Genomic DNA, 22,910 nt, shown 5'->3' with positions numbered 1-22,910 from the left:
CTGTGCGCCACCACGCCTGGCTAATATTTTGTATTTTTAGTAGAGATGGGGTTTCACCATGTTGGTCAGGCTGGTCTCGAACTCCTGACCTCATGATTCACCTGCCTCGGCCTCTGAAAGTGCTGGGATTACAGGTGTGAACCACCATGCCCAGCCTAGTCTGGTCTTAAAAGATTTCTATCAACACTTATTTATTATTGAGTTCATTGGTATAAACGTGGTGCTTGTTAAATGGTAATTTGTAACAACCTTTTAAATTTATATTATATATAATTTTTATAATTTTTTAAAGTGAACATAAAAACTGTACCTTCAAACTCCTGTAGGGAATCAAAAAAACTCCTTCCCTCCCCTCATTCACCGTACCAGTCTATCCAGCAGGTCCCTAGAACTGATGGAGCCTGCAGCCACTGGGGAAGATATTTTATACCTGCCAGAGTCAAGACCACCCTTCACCTATATTTCATCATTCTTCCTCAAAGTCTCTTTATAATTACTAATCTGCAAATGTTATCACAAGCAATTTACTATATGTTTAGATGAACATGCCTATTTTTAAAGTTTCAAAATATATTTGGTTTCTCCTATACAATTTAAGAGAACATTAGTATTACACATAAGCTCTGTGAGGGAAACGTAGACTGTTAATCTACAAAAAGGAGAAACAAACAGCCCATAATTACTACTAACAAAAAGAGAAATTCTTTTATATACAAAATAATAAAGATGGCTACATGCAAATCATAATATGATTTTAGTACTCCAACATAAATGACAATAGAACACTGTTTATGACATGGACACATACATATGGGTATTTAGGAATCAAAGGGAAAAAACACTCCAATGAGAACATGCAGATAACTGTCAGAACAAGCCAATAAATATAATTATAACATTTTTTAGACTGACATAATCTAAATTATAATGTAGGAGCATTCCATGAAGTTTTCCTAGACATACACAGGGAAGTATTCTATACAGATCTCAATTCCCCCAATTCACCAAATAAAATCTGCCATTTTATAAGTATTCCTTTTCTTCCCAGTCAGCTTCTTCCTTAAAACCTACATGTATCTGTAATCTGAGTTTCAATTTTATAAGAAATGAACCTAATCCTAATTCATTAACTAAAAGGAAATATGCATACCACTCTTTATTCATTTGTATATGCCCTAGATGTCAGAAGAATGAAAACTTATTCAGATTTTAACTCATTTAAAAATGCATTTGATTCTTGTTTTAGTTTTTGTTTTGTTTTGTTTTTTTTGAGACAGAGTCTCGCTATGTCCCCAAGGCTGGAGTGCAGTAGCACTATCTCGGTTCACCACAACCTCCGCCTCCTGGGTTCAAGTGAGTCTCCTGCCTCAGCCTGCCAAGTATCTGGGACTACAGATGCATGCCACCACGCCCAGCTAGTTTTTTGTATTTTTAGTAGAGATGGAGTTTCGCCGTGTTAGCCAGGATGATCTAGATCTCCTGACTTTGTGATCCACCCGCCTCGGCCTCCCAAAGTGCTGGGATCACAGGCCTGAGCCACCACGCTCGGCCTGATTCTTAATAGAAACAATATTAAGCTCAGATTAGCTGATTTGAAAACTAATCTATGAATATTAACAATCTTTATAAAGTTACATTAAAATCCATGAGCCAGGCTGGGCATGTTGGCTTGTGCCTATAATCCCAGCACTTTGGGAGGCCGAGGTGGGCAGATCACGAAGTCAAGAAATCGAGACCACCCTGGCCAACATGGTGAAACCCCGTCTCTACCAAAAAATACAAAAATTAGCTGGGCGTGGCGGTGTGCACCTGTAGTCCCAGCTACTCGGAAGGCTGAGGCAGGAGAATCATTTGAACCCGGGTGGCGGGGGTTACAGTGAGCCAAGATTGCACCACTGCACTCCAGCCTGGTGACAGAGCGAGACTCTGTCTCAAACAAACAAACAAACAAAAATCCATGAGCCAAGATGGAACATGTACAATGAATTTTTGAGGTGCTTTTATACCATTTTAGAATGATATAAGTAATATGCTTACATTTTCTTTTTGTGTTGAAGTAAATTTTAAAATTATCAAATATTCAAAAACCACTTACAAAAAAAAACAAATCACAAAAGTAACTGTTATTTTACCCAGACTTCCCATATCCTCCTTTTCACAATCACTAATATCTCTGCCCAGCAAATGATATCATTACCCTCAGAGTTCAAGAAGACTAAGAAAATAAAATCCCTTAAGTAGATTACATTCGCTTCCTATTCTGAATTGGTTTCACCTGAATTAATCTAAATTAATAAAACATTTACAGTCAATTATACCAATAATAAGATTCGACCAATCTGCTCTGGTATTTTAATGTGATAAACATCCTAATTTACTAACTTATGCAAATTTGGTGCCATAGTTTATCTTTTTTAAAGTTTCCAATTTGCTACCAAAATCATAGTTTTCCTTATTTTTTTACCAAAACATCATCCAGAAATTTCAAACAGGTTCTACTTTTTTGCTTTCAACTTAAGCTACCATACTTTTTTTCTTCTGCTATTAGTGTTCTGTTTAGTTATGCTCTTGTAATAAAATCAGCTACAATATATAATCCAAAACATCATCCTACAAAATACTTTTAACTGTTCTACCTATCCTTTTCCTCAAGAAGAAAATTCATCTCTGCCACTATACTTCTAGCTTCAGACTGGAAAATTCTCCAAACTCTCATAAAAAGATATGTACTATGTACTGTAAATCAGATCCCACTCCAGACTACAGTCACAAAGCCCACATGAAGTCGTTGGATGCCTGGTTTTTTGTTTATTTGTTTAGAAATGGGGTCTTGCTATGTTGCCCAGGCTGAACTCGAGCTCCTGGCCTCGAGCGAGCCACCTGCCTCATGCCTCAATCTCCCAAGTAGCTGGGAGTACAGGTGCACACCACCACACCCAGCTTGGCTGCCTATTTTGATAAATGAATTTTCCACTACACCCGAGGTTTGCTAGCACTGCAATCATCAGTACTGTGAAAAGCAAGGTAACTTTCCATCCCTTAGCTCCACAAAAAATAAAATTAGAGGAAGAACAGTTTTTAGCTGGAAGAGGCTAATAGCCCTAAGGGGTACTACTGGACCTCATAAGCAGAAATACATCACATACTCAAAATTTTAATCATGAAAGTTTCCTACATTTATAAAAATGTATCGAAATAGTAAAGAATTTTTACTAGGATTAAACAACAAGTATAATGATTCTTTTTCTCCATTAACAGCTAAAGATGATACATTCGCATGTTTATTATTATGTAAGAGTCACTACAATCCTTCTGATAAAAATACTCTATTTTCTTCATAATCAATGGCAAAAACTAGAAGATTTCTCTAAGAATTATAGATACTAATCTCCAATTAAACATATAGCTATCTCACCAGAAATAGACTGAAATACTAAGATCTCTAAGAAGACAAAAAGCAAAGAGGAAACTGATACAACACTACAAAGATTCTTCTGATATTAACGAGAAGAAATCATATTGCTCCATCAATATTAACTCAAAGAAACTCATAATCAATTAGAGAATGATAGAATACCATATTTTTTTTTAATTTAAAAAGTTGTCCTCATAATACTAGCCTATTGACTTGTATAAATAACAGCTAGGATTTACACTCTCAGAAAAAAAAAATAACTTTATCATTATGTGAAGCTGTAATTTTGTGCATAGAGTCCATGATATGAGACTGTTACACCTCATAGAATTATACTGTAGAACTTTTATATCTACACAAATTCCCTTAAACATAGATGTTTCACTGGTTTCCAAGCTATACTAAATAGCATTAAAAAGGTTTTTCAGTATATTTTTCATCTGGCAATAGTATTGTTGAAGCTTACAAAATGAGAAAGTTATAAATAATGAACATTTTATGAGATGTCTACCTGTTTCCACATTCTCGGTCTCAACTTCTTGTTCTTCTGCCACATCTTGCATCATATAAGTCTCATCATCATAAACCAGAACCTGGGCTGCATAGCCCTGCTCTAATCTGGCACTTGGAACTGGCTCCACAATCACTGCTGGATATTCAGAAACCTTTTCACTTTCCTATAAGAGCAAATTTAAAGAACAATCAACCTTTGTATTTACAAATTATGGATTCACTTATAAATCCTTGAACTAATACAGTCTCGAGCAGTCCACATAATGAGTTTCAAATATTATAAATATGAATGTAAAAACCAAAACAAGAGATGAAAAGGGCTAACTTTAATAATCCTTTCAAGTCTCAAGAGGTAAGACATAGATTAAACATTTTAAATAATCTGTGCTTTAGGATTAAATTGGCAGATTAAAAACATGCATATAATTTCACTTAATCATGAAAGTTGACTAAAACAACAGTAAAAGACTCTTTTGTACCTAAACACAAGGACAAGAGGTGAGAGCAACAAACAAGAAGAGGTAAGAACAACAAAATCCTGGAAGACTGAAAGTGTCTGGATGAGTATTGAGTGGGTTAGCAGACCCAGCAAAGTCAAATCAGCCTGGCAGCAAAAAAAAAAAAAAATCTGAGAAACAACACACTGTAGAGTGGAGAATCTACAGAAAGCAGCACCAATTACACCCACTTTTGATTCCTAGACATTCTCTCTCCTTCATGATGCTAAGCAGCCAGACCTCCTCCACCTCGGCGGCAGACAGGTTACTTTCCAGAGAGAACCAACAATAGCATCTTTGAGGCATAAAAGGCACAGTTACTAGCATCATACTCTACCCAAAATGGAGTTTCCAACTAGCTTTTTAGTCCATCACTTTTAGTCATGAACAAAAAGCCAAATATTCATATTCCACACAGAGAGAAGATATTATAAAGAACAGATCACAATTCATTAAGAACATTTTAAAATACAAGTAAAAGAATTTTTGGAAATTAAAGATACAATAGCTGGCCGGGCACTGTGGCTCACGCCTGTAATCCCAGCACTTTGGGAGGCCGAGGCGGGCGGATCACGAGGTCAGGAGATCGAGACCGAGACCATCCTGACTAACACGGTGAAACCCCGTCTCTACTAAAAATACAAAAAATTAGCCGGGCGTGGTGGCAGGCGCCTGTAGTCCCAGCTACTTGGGAGGCTGAGGCAGGAGAATGGCGTGAACCTGGGAGGCGGAGCTTGCAGTGAGCCGAGATCGTGCCACTGCACTCCAGCCTGGGCAACAGAGTGAGACTCTGTCTCAAAAAAAAAAAAAAGAAAGATACAATAGCTGAAATGAATAAAGGCTTGGAAGATAAAATTGAGGCAATCTCCAGGAACCAGAGAAAAAAAGATAAAGCAATAGAAAACAGGAGAGTAAAGACAGCAATATTAGATGACCAACCAGTCTAGGAGGTCCACTATCTGAATAACAGAGTTCCAAAAAACTAAATCATAAGGAAAAAACAAGAAATAAAAAGGAAAAAAAAAGGTTTGGAAAGAAATCAACAAGAAAGAAGTAAATCAATAAAATTTTCTAAGACTGAAGGATATAAGCTACCCATTTGAAAGGACCCACTAAGTGTCTAGTACAAAAAATTAAGGAACACATACATTGAGGCATATCACTGTGAAATATAATATTGGGAACAGAAAAGATTCTACAAGCTTCTAGAAAGAAAACACAGGTTACTACAAAGAATCAGGACACAGACTTCAGTCTTCTCAACAGTCATACTAGAAGGAAGATGACAGTTGAGCAATTTCTTCAAAATTATGAAGAAAAATTATTTCTAATCTAGGATTCTTCACCCAGTCAAATCATCTTATAGAAGTAGAATAAAGATATCTTCTCAGATATGAAAGATCTCAAACATTTACCTTTCATGTATCCTTTCTCAAGAAGATATTGGAGAATGTATCCCATCAATAAGAGAGAGTGAATTTTTTAAAAAAGAGAACTATTGCAAATACAGGATACAAGAGATCAACATAGGAGAGAAACAATGGGAATCTTCAGGAAGACTGTGAAGAGAGATTCCAGGATGCTAGATATGTACCAGATTTAAAGGGCAACCAGTCCAAAATATAGCAGTGTGACTCCTGAGACAGCATGAACTATCATTACTAAGATAACCATTGACATTGTTCCTAACGACAGAATGTCCAGATCAGTCTGTTCTAGATTTTTACTGACATTTGGCTTGCCTTGATGTACCTACTCACTCCACCTGCCCTGCTGCCTGGATCAGCTAAGAACAGATTTCACCCCCCAGATGTGTTCTGCTTTGATCTACTATGTGTTGGAGGAAGATTACCATGGGCTTGGAAATAAAAGATACAGAACAGCGCTCTTCATATGACCATATACCTGCTGAACAAATATGCATATACCATATTTGTTTGGTATGTACAGCCCATACCATACTGTAGCACTGCCAGATACCAGAGCAGGATGTGCCTTACATTTCTAAAAACCCATGGCATTGCTCAATGACTACCTGAAGACAAGCTCATGACACTCAGTGAACCGGACTATTCAGCTATCTTCTCCTGGAAGCTTTCATCTATCTATGATAATATTGCCCTTTCCTAACTCAACTAGCTTGGTAAATTATTTTTTCAAAATAAAATATTGTTTAGGACTATTTTCATAGGTGGCAAAACTATAAAGAAAAGTAAAGAAATTATAATACATAAGTCAAAACAATAGCACCTCTGGAAACAGCGCCCAGCCGGGTTTTAACATTTCAATGGTTCCTTCTCTTTGACCATAAAAAAGCTAAAATCATTTTGCATTAAAAAATTCAGGGCTCATGCCTGTAATCCCAGCACTTTCAGAGGCTGAGGTGAGCAGATCACCTGAGGTCCGGTGTTCGAGACCAACCTGGCCAACACGGTAAAACCCCGTCTCTACTAAAAATACAAAAATTAGCCAGGCATGGTTGCGTGAGCCTGTAATCCCAGCTACTTGGGAGGCTGAGGCATGAGTACTGCTTGAACCCAGGAGGCAGAGGTTGCAGTGAGACAGGATCACGCCACTGCGTTCCAGCCTGGCTGACAGAATGAGACTCGGTCTCAAAAAAAAAAAAAAAAAAAAATCAGACCAGGTTCAGTGGCTCACACCTGTAATCCCAAAACTTTGGGAAGCCAAGGCAGCAGGACTGCTTGAGCCCAGGAGTTCAAGACCAGCCTGGGCAACACAGGGAGACCCTATCTCTACAAAAAATAAAAAATAAATATCAACCAGGCGTTGTGGCTCTTGCCTGTAGTCCTAGCTACTTGGGAGGCTGAGGCAAGAGGACTGCTTGAACCCAGGAGGTCAAGGCTGCAGTGAGCCATAATCATGCCTTTGCACTCCAGCCTGGCAACTGAGAACAAGTCTCAAAAATAAAAAAAAAAAGAAAAAAATTAAACTCTCATTTCTTTTAACTGAACTTTTAACTGATCTTTAACTGAAGTTAAAAGGCAACAAGTCCAATTAAAGAAGTTCTTTAACTGAACTCTAACTGATCGATTGAGACATATACTTGTATACATTTCTCAAAAAAATGGTCTAACTCCTTGACTCATCTACATATACCTTGTAATCTATGTTCCACTACCTCATGAAGCTATTCTCTAAAAATATTTTTTTGCTTTTTATTTTTGAGACAGGCTGTAGCTCTGTCGCCCAGGTTGGAGTGCAGTGGCACAATCACGGCTCACCGCAACCTCTGCTTCCCAGGCTCAAACCAACCTCCCACCTCAGCCTCCTGAGTAGCTGGGACTACAGGCGTGTGCCACCACTACCAGCTAATTTCTGTCTTTTTGGTAGAGACAGGGTTTCACCATGTTGCCCCGGCTGGTCTTGAACTCCTGGACTCGAGCAATCCACCTGCCTCAGCCTCCCAAAGCGCTGGCATTACAAGCATGGGCCACCAAACCCAGCCTCAAAATGTTAATAACTACCAAATTCTATTTCAGTTTTCAATTTCTACTGCCTCCCCGCAGATTCATACATTTATTATCACCCTCATTTAAAAAATTCATTCTTCCAACTTTCTCTACCACTCTACTTTCTTTTTTGAAATAAAGTTTCGCTCTTGTTGCCCAGGCTGGAGTGCAATGGCGTGATCTTGACACACCGCAACCTCTGCCTCCCGGGTTCAAGTGATTCTCCTGCCTCAGCCCCCCGAGTAGCTGGGATTACAGGCATGTGCCAACATGCCCAGCTAATTTTGTATTTTTAGTAGAGACAGGGTTTCTTCATGGTGGTCACGCTAGTCTCAAACTCCTGACCTCAGATGATCCGCCCGCCTCAGCCTCCCAAAGTGCTGGGATTACAGGCGTGAGCGACCACGCCCGGTCTACCACGCTACTTTCAAGCGTTTCCTCTGACTCTTCTTTCATCTCCATAGACTCAAGTCTAGCCAACTTAGTGAGGTTCTATCTTCAGTGTCTCCTTTCTTTTTGCCCTATGCTACCTTCTCAAGCAAGCCCACCCATTTTTATGGTTTCAAATAGCACCTCTATGCTGATAATGACTAAGTATTTGTCCTCTACTCTGACTCATCTTCTGAATTCCAAAACCAAATTTTAAACTACCAACTTTATCACTACAGGAATACTCAGCCAACAACACTTCAAGCTTAACATGTCTAAATGGCACAAATTATCTACATCTGTCCCTGTTTCCCCACTCTGTGTTCTTTAAATCTTGGTTTCTTCATATTTAAAAAAGAGATTATAATATTTCTATCCTTTAAAGTCCCATGACTTTATATGCACAAAGTTCTTAGCATAGTATAAGTACACAGCACAGAGTAAGTTATTCAATTAGTGATAGCTGATATATTTTAACAATAGAAATAGTTTTCAAATCTACTATTTGCCCTCAACTTTAGAGGGCACCTTTTCACATCACAATCAGAACTGTTTGTGTTACTTCCTTGCATAAAAAGCTTTAATGACTCCCCTTTTGTCTAAAAGGAAAGTTTAACATATTAAACAATGGCTTTAACACTCTGAAATATAACCCCAACCCACCTGTCATGGGCTGAATTGTGTCCCCCAAAAAGATGAAGTTTTAACCCCTAGCTTCTGTGAATGTGACCTTATCTGGAAATAAGGTCTTTGCAGATGATCAAGTTAAGACAAGATAATTAAGATGAGCCCTAACCCAATTTGACTATGTCCTTACAAAAAAGGGAAATTTGGACTCTGAGACACACAAATGGGAAGGAAAACCATGGAAAGACACAGGGAGAACACCATCTACAAGCCAAGGAATGCCTGAGGCTACCAGAAGCTAGGAGAGAGGCATTAAAGAGATTCTCCCTTGTAGCCCTCAAAAAACAAACAAACAACAACAACAACAAAAAACTCTATCAACACCTTGATTCCTAAATTCTGATCTCCAGAACTGTAACACAATAAATTTGTTGTTTAAGCAACCTAGTTTACAGTACTTTGTTACAGTAACCCCAAGAAACTAATATACCACCTTTATATCTTATTTCCCTACATTACTTAACATAAACTAATTAGTGGCATTGCTTCTAATTCCTAAATGTGAACATTTCCAAGACTTTTGCTCATGTTATTTTGTAGCCTTCACATCTGTCCAAATCCTTTTCATCTACTGAAGGGTTTTCATCAAGTTCCAGGGAATCTTCTATAATACTCCAATCTGAATTAATTTTTCTAGCCTACATATTTATAGAACAAGTTGTTTGCCTAATATTACCGCTGTTCATTGTCCCATATTATAATTATGTGTTTACATATACAACTCCTTGACTGGCTAGTAGGATATTTGAGAGTAAGAGTTATATCGGAGTCAATTTTTATACCCTCCTCAATAACACACGCTTCATATAAACTAAAGTGGCATTTAAGTACAGATATTTGTAGCTTGGCTCAAAGAATAATAAAGTCAACAAATTTTAATATTAGCAGGTACATTTGCTCATCTATGGAGGCAAGTAACTTCATGAGCCTTTTTTCTGCCAAATGATACAGACCAGAGGACACTGCATGCAGCTATTCAGATAATTATTGCCTTGTACTGTGTAGAAGAGTAGCTATTTTTATGGGAGAAAGGGGATAGAAGAGACGAAACCAGGAGTCTTTGCTTAAAAATAAAATAGTAAAAAATAACACATGTACAGGGTTATTTTACTTAGCATTACTTTGCTCAAGTCACCATGGATCTTGGCACAAGCTGTCTAATTCCCTACAAGCTAGGGTGCAAATAAAAAAATACAGGATACCCAGTTAAATTTGAATTTCAGAGAAACACTGAATAATAACTGTAAGAATGTCCCATGCAATATTTGGGACATACTTAAAGTAAAAAGTCATTTGTTGTTTATCTGAAATTCAAATTTAACTAGACATCCTGTATTTTATCTGGCAACCCTACTCTAAGTATTAACAGTGATCTCAAAAACTTCCATTTAAGGAGAGAGATTGTTAGTTTAAAGAGGCAAGACAAGTGCAATGCTGCAGTGTTTACCTAGAAATTGCTTTTATATGCACTCAGTCATTGCTCTCCAGGTATCAAAAGTTTCCAAAGACAAGTACAATGAAATGGCTGAAAGCAGTGGTATTGTAATCCTTTTCTCAATGTACTTTAGGAATATATAGAAAGATAGTAAAATTCAGGAGTATGTTAAAAGTACATAAATTTGTTCCACATTTTTGTTTTGTGGTAGAGTAAGGCTACCTTAAAAAATCTTATCAAAACTGAAAAATGCCGTTTGGCAGGCCTTTAGGGAGGACTCATCTCCCCTACCTCTCATGGTTTAACCCCAGAAGCCATTCCAAATAAATATGTCACTAGAATAAATAATGGTGCACTTGCTATGCAAACCCAGTTTTAAGACAAGTCCCCTAAGCTAGATGTTCATAATGCCAAAAAAAAAAAAGAGAGATAGAAAACATACACCCATACAAACAAACATCCATACAATGAGAGACTATTCAATATCAATTTAAAAATTAACACAGTTAGAGCTATATACTGGCATGGAAAAATATCCATGATACAAACAAGAGGGGGTGGAAACAGGAGGAAAATGAGCCATAGAATAGTACTGTTGTCTGATTCCATTTATATATTTATTTTACATATACATTTAAAAGTCTGGAAAAAATACACCTCAAATTATTAACCTGGTGAAAGAGAGGTGAGCAGACAAAACATGGATTTTCATTTTCTCAGTATGTCTGAGTTTACTGTTTTTTACAATGATCCTGATAACTAAGAAGAAATATCAAAATACTTTTTTTCATTTAAGAATGACAATTGGTACAAAAACCAAAAAATAAAAATAAAATAAAGCCAGTAACAGGTAATTTGACAACTTTAAAAAGGAATTCATTTGCAAAATATAAAACTTGTGGAAGAATCTGCCTCACCAGATGAAAATCTTATTTTTCTTATGAATTTTCACAAATGTAAACATCCCTGTAACTACCATCACAGTCAAGAAATAGAACATTTCCATCACCCCAGAAAGTTCCCTCATACCTACCTTACCCGTCAATCCCCACATGTGCATGCGCACACACATTTGTTTGTTTGTTTTTGTTCGGGGGGGGGAGGGAGAGACGAAGTCTTGCTCTGTCCCCAGGCTGGAGTGCAGTGGCGCAATCTCGACTCACTGCAAGCTCCGCCTCCCGCAATCTCGGCTCACTGCAAGCTCCGCCTCCCGGGTTCACTCCACTCCTGCCTCAGTCTCCCGAGTAGCTGGGACTACAGGTGCCCACCACCACGCCTGGCTAATTTTTTGTATTTTTAGTAGTGACGTGGTTTCACTGCAATAGCCAGGATGGTCTCAATCTCCTGACCTCATGATCTGCCAGCCTCGGCTTCCGAAAGTGCTGGGATTACAGGCGTGAGCCACCATGCCCAGCCTACATTCTTAGAAGCAATGTATGAGAGGTTAGCTGCTCCTTATCCTTTCCAACGTGTGGTATTACTCTCATCAATTTTCCTCATTCTGTTTGTTTAGTTGGATCGCCTTGTGGTTTTAATTTACATTTCCCTGATAGTTAATAATATTGAGCATTTTTATATGTATTTAACGTTCCATTGATCTACATGTCTGTTGGCACACCAATACCACACTGCCTCAATTAGTGCAGCTTTATAGAAAGTCTTTTTTTTTTTTGAGACGGAGTCTCGCTCTTTCGCCCAGGCCAGACTGCAGTGGCGCTATGTCGGCTCACTGCAAGCTCCGCCTCCCGGGTTCACACCATTCTTCTGCCTCAGCCTCCCGAGTAGCTGGGACTACAGGTGCCCGCCACCACACCTGGCTAATTTTTTGTATTTTTAGTAGAGAGGGGGTTTCACCGTGTTAGCCAGGATGGTCTCGATCTCCTGACCTCGTGATCTGCCCGCCTCGGCCTCCCAAAGTGCTGGGATTAAAGGCGTGGGCCACCGCACCCGGCTATATAAAGTCTTTAAGTCAGATGTGTAAGCCCTTCAACTCTGTTGTTAACCACAGTATGTCTTCCAATCCATAAACTTGGTACATCTCTCTATTCAGGTCTTTAATGTGTCTCAACAGTATTTATAGTTCAGTGTATAGAGGTCTTTTATATATTTCATTAAACTTTTCCCTACCTTTTTTTTTTTTTTTTTTTTAAAGAGAGGGGGTTCACTATTTTGCCTGAGCTGCACCTGAACTCCTGGGCTCAAGTAAGCCCCTCACCTCAGCCTTTAGTGTAGCTAGGACTATATGCACATGCCAGTGCACCCAGCTGCTTTTTGATGCTTTATTGAATAGTATTGCTTCAGTTTCCAATTGTATATTGCTAGTATATATAAATAATAGCTTCTTATACACTCACCTCATACCCTCTGGCTCTTCTAAATTTATTAGTTCTAATAGTTGTGTGGATTTCTTAGGAATTTCTAGGTACACAGTTATATCATCTAGAAATAAAGACAGTTTTACTACTTCTCAAAGCTGTGAGTCTTTTATTTTTCTTGCTGCCTTGTGGTAATGTTGCCAGTGCAATGTTGAATAAAGGTGGTTAGGGCAGACATCCTTGCCTTGCTCTCAACCATTAAGTATGATGTTGCCTGTGGGTTTTTCACAGATTCACTTTACCAGGCTGAGAAAATTGCCCTTTATTGCTAGTTTAGAGAGTTTGTATAATGAATAGGTGCTAATTTTTGGCAAATGGGTTTTCTGTAACTGCTGATATAATCACCTAATTTTTCTCTTTCACTCCTGTTGATATGGTGAATTACTTGATTCATTAAACTTACCTTCATGGGATAAAAAAAATAAAATGGTTATGGCATCCTACCATTTATACACTGCCAGATTTGACTGCTAGTTTTTTGGTTTTGCTTTTTTGTTTTTTCATTGTTTTTGTTTGTTTGTCACCCAGGCGGGAGTGCAGTGGCACCATTATGGCTCACTGCAACCTCTACCCCCCAGGCTCAAGAAATCCTCCCACTTCAGCCTCCCAAGTACCTGGAACTACAGGTGCATGCCACCATGCCTGGCTAGTTTTTTGTTTTTGTTTTTTTTTTTTTGAGACAGAGTTTTGCCATGATGCCCAGGCTGGTCTTGAAGTCCTGAGCTCAAGAAATCCATCTGCCTTAGTCTCCCCAATATAGAAATGGGGGTCTCCTGTGTGGTTTAGGCTGGTCTTGAACTCCTGTCCTCAAGTGATCATCCTGCCTTGGCCTCCCAAAGTGTAGGGGTTACAGGTATGAGCCACCACACCAGGCCCAATACTTCTCTCAGTATTAAATTATTAAATTATCCCTATATATTTAAGTCATATTTGGTAGTTTGAATTTTTAAAAATATGACTACATTTTATATATTTATTACTATTTTGAAAAATAATTTTTGCAACTATACTCATTATAGTTTACTATTTTGGGGCATCATTTTCAGAAACAGAATAATCCTAATTGTATTAAATGTATTACTTTTATAATCACGGGAAAAGTTACAAAGAAAGCCTAAAAACAGTGATAATAAAACTCCAGATACCTACCACTTTTTAAATATTTATTTTTTCTTCAGGTTCTGGGACTCTGATTACAAAATCTTGACAGGTCAGTTTTCATCTCATTCTACATTTTAGAATATATATACTATCATACATATACTACTTTATATATATAGAAAGTAGTATATGTATGATAGTATATATATTCTAAATGTATATATACACATATGAATGAAACATTCCTGAAAAGCTGCTCCTAAGACAAAAATCTATCTTTCAAGTACCACCATTCTCATATCTCCCTTTGTAAAATCAAACCATGTTTCCAGTATTAGTGGCTTTTCTCTCTTCCCGCAATTCTCTTCCCCTAAATATTTCTATTGCCCCACCCCTCACCTAATTTAGCTCTAAACTAAAATGTCACCACTTTGGTGAAGCCTTCCTTGGCTGCCCTAATTAAAGTACTCCCTACCAACTTCTCTATCCAGCTCTAGTCCTGAATTATTTTCCATAACATTTCTGAAATATTTATCCCCAGTGCCTAGAAAAGTACTTGATAGACAGTTAAGTGGTGAATTAGTATTAGTCAAAGGAAAAAATGAATGAAAATAAGTGGCCACTTACGTAGCATAAACAAAAAACTCCCCAGAATAGTTTGCCCTACTCTAGGGCCACACTACCTGACATGCTCATTAAGGATATAGTCAGCCGGGCGCGGTGGCTCATGCTTGTAATCCTAGCACTTTGGGAGGCCGAGGCAGGCAGATCACGAGGTCAGGAGATCGAGACCACGGTGAAACCCCGTCTCTACTAAAAATACAAAAAAAATTAGCCGGGCGTGGTGGTGGGCGCCTGTAGTCCCAGCTACTCGGAGAGGCTGAGGCAGGAGAATGGCGTGAGCCCGGGAGGCAGAGCTTGCAGTGAGCCGAGATTGCGCCACTGCACTCCAGCCTGGGTGACAGAGCGAGACTCCGTCTCAAAAAAAAAAAAAAAAAAAAGGATATGGTCTTCTTCTGACTTCCTTTATAAAATGTGATCACCCTGTAAGACTACCACATAAATCACTAGTCAATAATAACTTGGTAAAGTCATTTCACTTATGAGATTATTTCTTCCACGATAAGTTCTCCTGGCCGTGAACACTGAAGTTCCATGTAAAGGAAGAAAAATATAAGGAGTATTCCAGAAACAAACTGTTGCCCTCATTTTCCCCATATTAATGATACCTTTTAATCAACACAAGGTAAAGATATTCTGCCTATTGCTTTTGGTGGCTCCCCTCATAGGGTTAAAACAGAGCAAAACTATATGGCAGGAGAAAGCATTTGCGGAAAAAGCAGTATTTGGTCTGGATAATCTAGGAGGGGATGGCAGTTCCCCAATCCCTAATGTCTTCGCTGAGTCATTCCTGGAGGTGATAATACAGAAAGTGAATCTTGAGGGAAGAAATAAGACATTGACGATGGGAAGACAGTATGTTCTGCAGCTATGGCTTCTCTTAATGGACTTTGTACCAGTTTTGGATTTGAATACAAAAGAAACAAGAGTTTTTGAGTCCACTGAGAAAAGAAAAAGAAGACCTTCACTTTATCCTGTTCCCAGTGAATTTGCCCATAGCTGATCTGGATCTTAGAAAAATGAGCAGACACCAAAGAGGCAAAAAAAAAAGAATCCAGACTACAGAACACACAGAATGATGTCCTAACTTGTTTCTCAAACATGCCATTCTACCGTTATACTGGTAGGAAGCACAAGTAATGCAGCATCTTTCACAGGAAACAGAGAAAACAGATTTTTTTAAAAAAATATAGAAAACTCCATTTTCCCACCTCAGCTCTGAACAAATATTGTCCATTATTATGACAGCTATTGAATTATAATTAGATCCCTTCCAATATTCACTTTTTTTTTCTTTTTTTCCTTCTTTTTTTTTTTAATTTTATTATTATTATACTTTTAAGTTTTAGGGTACATGTGCACAATGTGCAGGTTTGTTACATATGTATACATGTGCCATGTTGGTTTGCTGCACCCATTAACTCGTCATTTAGCATTAGGTATATCTCCTAATGCTATCCCTCCCCCCTCCCCCCCTTTTTTTTTGAGACAGAGTCTCGCTCTGTCGCCCAGGGTGGAGTGCAGTGGTGTGATCTCAGCTCACTACAAGCTCTGCCTCCCAGGTTCACACCATTCTCCTGCCTCAGCCTCCCGAGTAGCTGGGACTACAGGCGCCCACCACCACACTTGGCTAATTTTTTGTATTTTTAGTAGAGACAGGTTTCACCGTGTTAGCCAGGATGGTCTCAAATGCCTGACCTGGTGATCTGCCCACCTTCGCCTCCCAAAGTGCTGGGATTACAGGCGTGAGCCACCGCCCGACCGGCCCCAATATTCACTCTTTACTGAATGCTGAGAACAGAAGCCAGGACCTAGAAGCCCCTGTATTTCTACTACTGTTATTTTTTTACTCTCATCTAATTCTTCAATGTTATCAATAACAAAATAACCAAATATGCTAATGATTCAAAATCCTACATGCATAAAATTTCAAAACCTGAATTCATTTTCTGACATACTAATTATCTAAATTCGTGTGTTTATATGAGATTAAAATACAATGGATCTCCACACTGATTTAGATATAAAATAATCAAGAAACATAATAAGTACAGCACATACAAAATTCTAACTTAGAATGAATCTAATTTAGGTATTTGGGCATAGTATATACCTACAGTATAATCCAAGACAATGGGTTTTATGAGGGATTTAAATTTAACTCTCAACTAATACTATAGTGTTCTTTCCATTTCTTTCCTCCCTCCAAGTTCATTCTAATATATGTGTGTTCCAACAATTCACGTGAGCCCTGCAGTACCTTCCTTGACCTTCTATTACCTAAATTATATAAGGATACACAACATGTACATGTATAATTTCATGCTTTGTACATTTCTACTCTCAAATATCTGTTTCCTATTAATTCCAAAATTAGTTCATGCACAAATTTCTATGAAGAAAATAGAAATGTAATTCATTGAATGCCTAACCTCTTGATTTTCTACTCCATTGCTGGAAAGCTCCAAAATAGTACCTCCACTGTCAACCACTGCTGATGTCATTGTTATTCCCTGAGGAAGCTTCAAACGCTATTAATCAATGAAATTAAAGGTTCATTGATGGTTGCCAGTGTTATAGGTTTGCATTATCATGTTTTAAAAGTCAATAGAGATGGAATGGAGTAGATATCCAGAAATCCAGTCTTCTAAAGATGATTAACCAGAAAGCCTAAAAAGAGGAAGAATTTGAAAAGTTATTTTAAAAATTACAGGAAGGACATAAATAAAGCATAACTTATTTTGCAATCTAATTTTAACACTTAACTAAGAAAAAGAAGATAGGCTTCTACATCCCCGTGTCAAAAGAGGGCAGTAATGAACATTCTACTTCTTAAGAGTTAGTAATCAAGTTCATGAACATACTGAATAAGTTCTTAACAAGCAATTGTACATAGGTAGTATTATGATATTCATATTCTAGGAGATAAAATGTTATAACTGTGCCAAGTGCAGTGGCTCACGCCTGTAATTCCAGCACTTTGGGAGGCCAAGGCAGGCGGATCACCAGGTCAAGAGATCGAGAGCATCCTGGCCAACATGGTGAAACCCCATCTCTACTAAAAATACAAAAATTAGCTGGGCATGGTGAAGCGTGCCTGTAGTCCCAGCTACTCGGGAGGCTGAGGCAGGAGAATCGCTTGAACCCAGGAGGTGGAGGCTGCAGTAAACCAAGATGGCGCCACTGCACTCCAGCCTGGCGACAGAGCGAGATTCCATCTCAAAAAAAAAAAGTTGTAACTTTCTCCCTTTATAAAGATGTTGTTTTATTCCTGAAATATGTTAGTTTCTAGAAATGTTAAAGATCTCTTATTCATTTAATACATAAAATGTGCCAGACTGAGAAAACTTTTAAAACTATTTGCCTATTTAACAAATCAAAAGATTATTGATTCTTAAATATTTCATTCTTCTTCTTTGCCTCATCTGGTTTGTTTGAACAATCAGAACTGTCTTTTGCTTATGGCAGCAATCTCATTTTGTATTCACACTTTGAATACAGGAAATGTATGTAAGACAGATTCATTTGAATTGCTTATATTTTCAAATAAAGTAGTTTAAAAATAAAGTAGTTACCACTTGGATTGCCTTCAATAGTATTTTATCATACTTCCCTCAATTTTTTTGATATTAGTTCTATCATACTTTCCTCAATTGTTTTGATATTAGTTCAAGCTGCAATATAGCAAATGGTTTCAAGTAATTTCTTAACCTCTTACATTTTTTCCCCTTCCTATATCATCGGATTTATGCATTAAATTACTCTTAAAAATATATTTTATTTGATTTCATGTATGCAAAATTTTTCATACAGAGGAAGTATAGAGATTATTAACAGAATTTTTCATGTCAAAAAGAATGCAGAAAAATCAAGCATATTTGAAGACAAAGTATATAGTTCCCATAAATCATTCCATTAATATTATGCCCTTGTATTATGTTTGCCTGCTGGCAATATACAGATATGGAAATAAAATAATAAAGAATTTCCAGAAACTTCTAGAATAAAATGAAATACCTGAAAAAAAGCAGAAATTTCATCTTACTGAGCAGTACTATTAGCCTCCTTTTTGATCTTATAAACATAAAATGGAATAGAAAGTCTTTGTATCTTAAGAAGAAAAATTAATAAAATTCCACAGTCCCATCATACTATCACCACATAAGGTACTATTCCCAATATATATAATAATAGCAGAAATAAATTTTACTTACAGCTTGTATGTTAAGTAGTCTAAGCATCCTTCACTATTTTCACAACTTGGGAAGAGCTAAAATCTGAACCAGTAGTTCTTTGGAACTACCAGCGGGAGGAGAAAAAAGACAATATTAATATAATTATATTAAAAAGCATTATGCTCAAATAGATGTGACTGAGATAGTAAATACTTAATAAAACAAATCACTTCCAAAAGCCATATGTCACACATTCACATAAGGAATATAATAAATTATTTCTAGGTTTTTGAGAAATCAGAAGTTTTTATCAAACTTAAAATTTTAACTCACCACTACATAACAACTATTGAGTGAGGACAGAATCAATGTTTGAAGCCTATGCTCCATATTATGGGCTGCATTTCAAACAGGTTCTTCTTTTTTTTTTTCCTCCACTGGGCAAGTTCTAATAACAGGTTCTTAGTAAGTGGCTACAGGTATAACCCCTGCTCCCCAGGAGTATAAAATCAAGTTTGAAAAATAGGACTAGCCCAAAAAACTACTATAAAACAATATTTAAGGAAAAAAATTTTTAGAGTTGAGGTCTCACTCTTGTCACCAAGGCTGGATCGCAGTGGTGAGATCACGGCTCACTGCAGCCTCAAATTCCTGGGCTCAAGCTATCCTTCTGCCTCAGCCTCCTGAGGAGCTGGGACTATAGGCATATGCCACCATGCTCAGGTCAGTATTTCTTATTTTTTACTTTTATTTTTAAATATAAGATATTGCTATGTTACCCAGTCTGATCTTGAACTCCTGGCCTCAGGTGATTCTGCCACCTCAGCCTCCTGAGTCACTATTAGACATGTTCCTGCTATCTCACCCCACCGACTTAGCATCAGCACCCATCCAAACATCCCAAGCCCTCCTTCTAACTCCAAAGCCTCCTCAAATAGTCCTTCTTTCAAAGGCTAATGTACTGACTTAAGCACTTGATCGTAGGCCTTGTTCCATCAATTATTCCCTTTTTCCTTAACCATCTCTTACTACCATTGGACTTCTTTCCCTCAACATGTAAGCGTTTTCAAGATCCTCTCATCTTAAAAGTAGAAAAGTTGGCTGGGCAAGGTGGCTCAGGCCTGTAATCCCAACACTTTGGGAGAGGGAGGCGGAAGGATCGCTTGAGCCCAGGAGCTCCACACCAGCCTGGCCAACATAGGGAAACCCCTGTCTCTACAAAAAATAAAAAACTTAGCCAGACCTGGTAGTGCAAACCTGTAGTCCCAGCTACTTGGTAGGCTGAGGTGGGAGGATCGCTTGAGCCCAGGAGGTTGAGGCCACAGTGAGCTGTGATCCTGCCACTGCACTCAAGCCTGGGTGACAGAGCAAGACCCTGTCTCCAAAAAAAAAAAAAAAAAAAAAGGTCCTCTTCCATTATCCTGCATACCCTTCCAGCTACTGCTCCAGTTCCTTCCTTTCTCAGGTAAGTTTCTAGATAAGAAATCTTTTATATTTTATACTCTGCCTCCACTTTCTGATTTCTCAAGTACTCCTCCTTCTATCAAAGTTTGGCATCCATCCCCACTCAACTGAAATTTTTACTAAATTCTGCTTGTAGAATCCAATGGATACATTTCTGTCTTCATAGGACTTGATGCCTCTGAAGCATCTGACACTGTTAATCACTCCCTTCTTGAAACTCTACCTTGAATTTATCTTTTCCCTCTCTGGCTACTCCCTTTCAATTCCCCCTTGCAGGCTCAACCCTCATGTTCAAGGGGCCTGGGACAAGAATACAAATGGAAGCCTACATACCATGTGTCTAAGTATTTTTAAAAGTTCTAAATAAAGCTGTTAAATTATTATTCCACCCTCCTATCTTGACTAATAATAACCTGAAAGGCCAAGTTCTATTTTTGAGTTCTCAGGCTCCCTTCATGTTATGTAGGGACATAGGAAGGAAAGTCCATACCCCTTTCCCCTTATCTGCAGCCAACTCCTTTTCTCTTCCCACTTTTAGCTCCACTTTATACTACGAAGAACTTCATATGCACACATATATAAAGCCTACAGGTCCAAGCTCTGGTCACCTGACTGCAAACAGCTGCTCCTTGGCCATCCCTTAAACACAGGGAATCCCATATGTGTTGTACAGTCAAGAGAGGAAAGAATCAGAGAAGAGAGTTGTGAAGGGACACATGGGCAGGAAATTCTAGGATCAAATATTCAAAGACTGATCTAGAAAGAGACCAGGTAGACTAGTCTAGTCACCTTGGCCCTCCCAAAGTCTTCACTCTATGGGTAGGGGTGTAGCTGCTGGAGGAAGGCCATATGAGGACCTTTAAAGCACAGGTCTTTTGTTCCCAGTTGGTGAAGTCTTAGGACAGTGCTGCTCTCTGGTCAACCTACAGGTGGGTGTTTCCAGGATCCCATCCCTAGTCCTTTTCTCTTCAGATTCTTTACACTCTTTCTAAGGTATGAAATCTACTCCTACAGCTTCACTCAAATCTCTTTCAGATTTGTCTACTAGATGTTTTATTGCCTCTACTTCATTGAAATTAGATAAGGTATACATAAATACTAAGCACTGATGCCAGGATAACCCAAGTACTCCATTCATTAATTCAATCACACAACAAATACTAAATGAGCACTATTACATGATAGCACAATTTTAGGTGCCCGGGCCCAGTAGTGAAAAAAGGCGAAGTCCCTGTTTTTATGGATCTTACACTGCAGAGGAGAGAGAAAAAAATAAAATAGTATACCATACATGTAGATGGTGATGAAGGCTAAGGAGTTAAATTAACCAAAGAGATAGGGATTATTTGGCAGGGAGAGCAGCCAATTCAGATTGAGTGGTCAGATAAGGACTCACTAAAAAAGTGACATATGAGTAAAAACCCAAAAGTGGAAGTGAGTTGTGGCAATGCCTGGTGGAAGAGCCTTCTAGTCAAAAGAAATTCAACACCCTCAAGAGGATGTATGCCTGACTAGTTAAAGGATTGGAAAGGGGACCCAATACAGCTGAAGTGCAGTGAGCAAGAGGAAGAAAGAATAGGTGAAGAAGAGGACAGAAAGGTAAGGGAAGGAAGCCAAGTAGGTCCCCTGTAAGGACTTTGACTTCAGAGAGAAGAAAGGTTTTACACAAAAAGATGATCTGATTATTATAAGGATCATTCAGATGCTGGGTTGAGAACAGACAAGGGGACAAGAGCAGAAACGGGTCAGTTAGCAGGCTGCAATAATATATGTTGTACAAAAATAATTGCAGTTTTGCCATTACTTTTAATGTAATGCAAACTACTTTTGCACCAACCCATAATTAGATGAGAAGTGATACTGGCTGGGACCAGAGTGGTAGTTCTGGAGGTAGTGAAAAGTGATCATAGCCAAGCGTGATGGCACACCCCTTTGTCCCAGCTACTCGGGACGCTGGGCAGGTTGAAGCTGCAGTGATCCAAGATCTCACTGCTGCACTCCAGCTTGGGTGACAGAGTGAGACCTTGTCTCAATTAAAAAAAAAAAAAAAGTGGTCAATCTTTAGATATATTTTGCAGATAAAAGGATGACATTTGCAAGCAAAATTGATGTGGATTGATTGGTATGAGAGAAAGAAGTCAAGAATGAATCCAGGCTGGAGGATTCTCAGAAGATGATGGAGTAGGATGCACCAGGAATCTGTATCCCTATTTAGACAACAACTGCACTGGCAGAATCTACCTAATGTAATTATTTTGGAACTCTGGAAGATACTAAAGGCTTACAACCTCCAAGGGAAGGCTTGGACAATAAACTGTGGTTAATTTCAGTCATTCTAGCTCTCAGCACAGTATCAGCTACCCATTCCCCCAACTCGAGGGTAGACAGCTGTGCATGTGTTCCTGGAACAGTCTGCATGCAACTTGTGAGGGCCATGGTAAGCAAAAAGGACTATTTTCCAAATATCAGAGATCTGTGCTCTGATCACTGATTATTGTTTCTGATCACAGAGGAGCACACAAAGAAATGAGTAGATATTATTGTTATGCCTCCCTTCACTGTTGCAAGCCTCTCACCCTCTGGCTGAAGTCACTTCTAGGGGATTTAAAAGGCCAGCAAACCCCATTTTACTCTTTTTTCCCTTTTGAGAGCCACACACTGAAGACTAGGACATTTGGCTGGGCGCGGTGGCTCACATCTGTAATCCCTGCACTTTGGGAGGCCAAGG

General features: G+C 38.4%; 1 protein-coding gene across 14 annotated transcripts in view; it reads right to left on the bottom strand.

Moving 5' to 3' along the window:
* The window catches only part of ELF2 (E74 like ETS transcription factor 2), a 130,174-nt gene that overhangs the window by 64,277 nt on the left and 42,987 nt on the right, over positions 1-22,910 (bottom strand). For 9 of the 14 annotated variants that reach the window (XM_030815696.1, XM_030815694.1, XM_030815697.1 and 6 more), the window contains exons 2-4: positions 18,758-18,842; positions 16,976-17,213; positions 3,927-4,092 (exon numbers count right to left, since the gene is read on the bottom strand). Coding sequence is in view for 7 of the 14 variants with exons in the window: in XM_030815684.1 (XP_030671544.1) it covers positions 3,927-4,092; positions 16,976-17,047 (238 nt within the window). In the remaining 7 variants the exon portion in view is untranslated. Of the gene's footprint in view, positions 1-3,926; positions 4,093-16,975; positions 17,214-18,757; positions 18,843-19,051; positions 19,183-22,910 lie in introns of those variants that run through there. The other 5 variants (XM_030815691.1, XM_030815695.1, XM_030815686.1 and 2 more) reach the window with 4 other exon arrangements.

Source organism: Nomascus leucogenys, chromosome 7b, assembly GCF_006542625.1.
Source record: "Nomascus leucogenys isolate Asia chromosome 7b, Asia_NLE_v1, whole genome shotgun sequence".
Taxonomy (NCBI): domain Eukaryota; kingdom Metazoa; phylum Chordata; class Mammalia; order Primates; family Hylobatidae; genus Nomascus; species Nomascus leucogenys.
The sequence above is the reverse complement of the archived record's forward strand: the minus strand, read 5'-3'. Positions and strand labels throughout refer to the sequence as shown.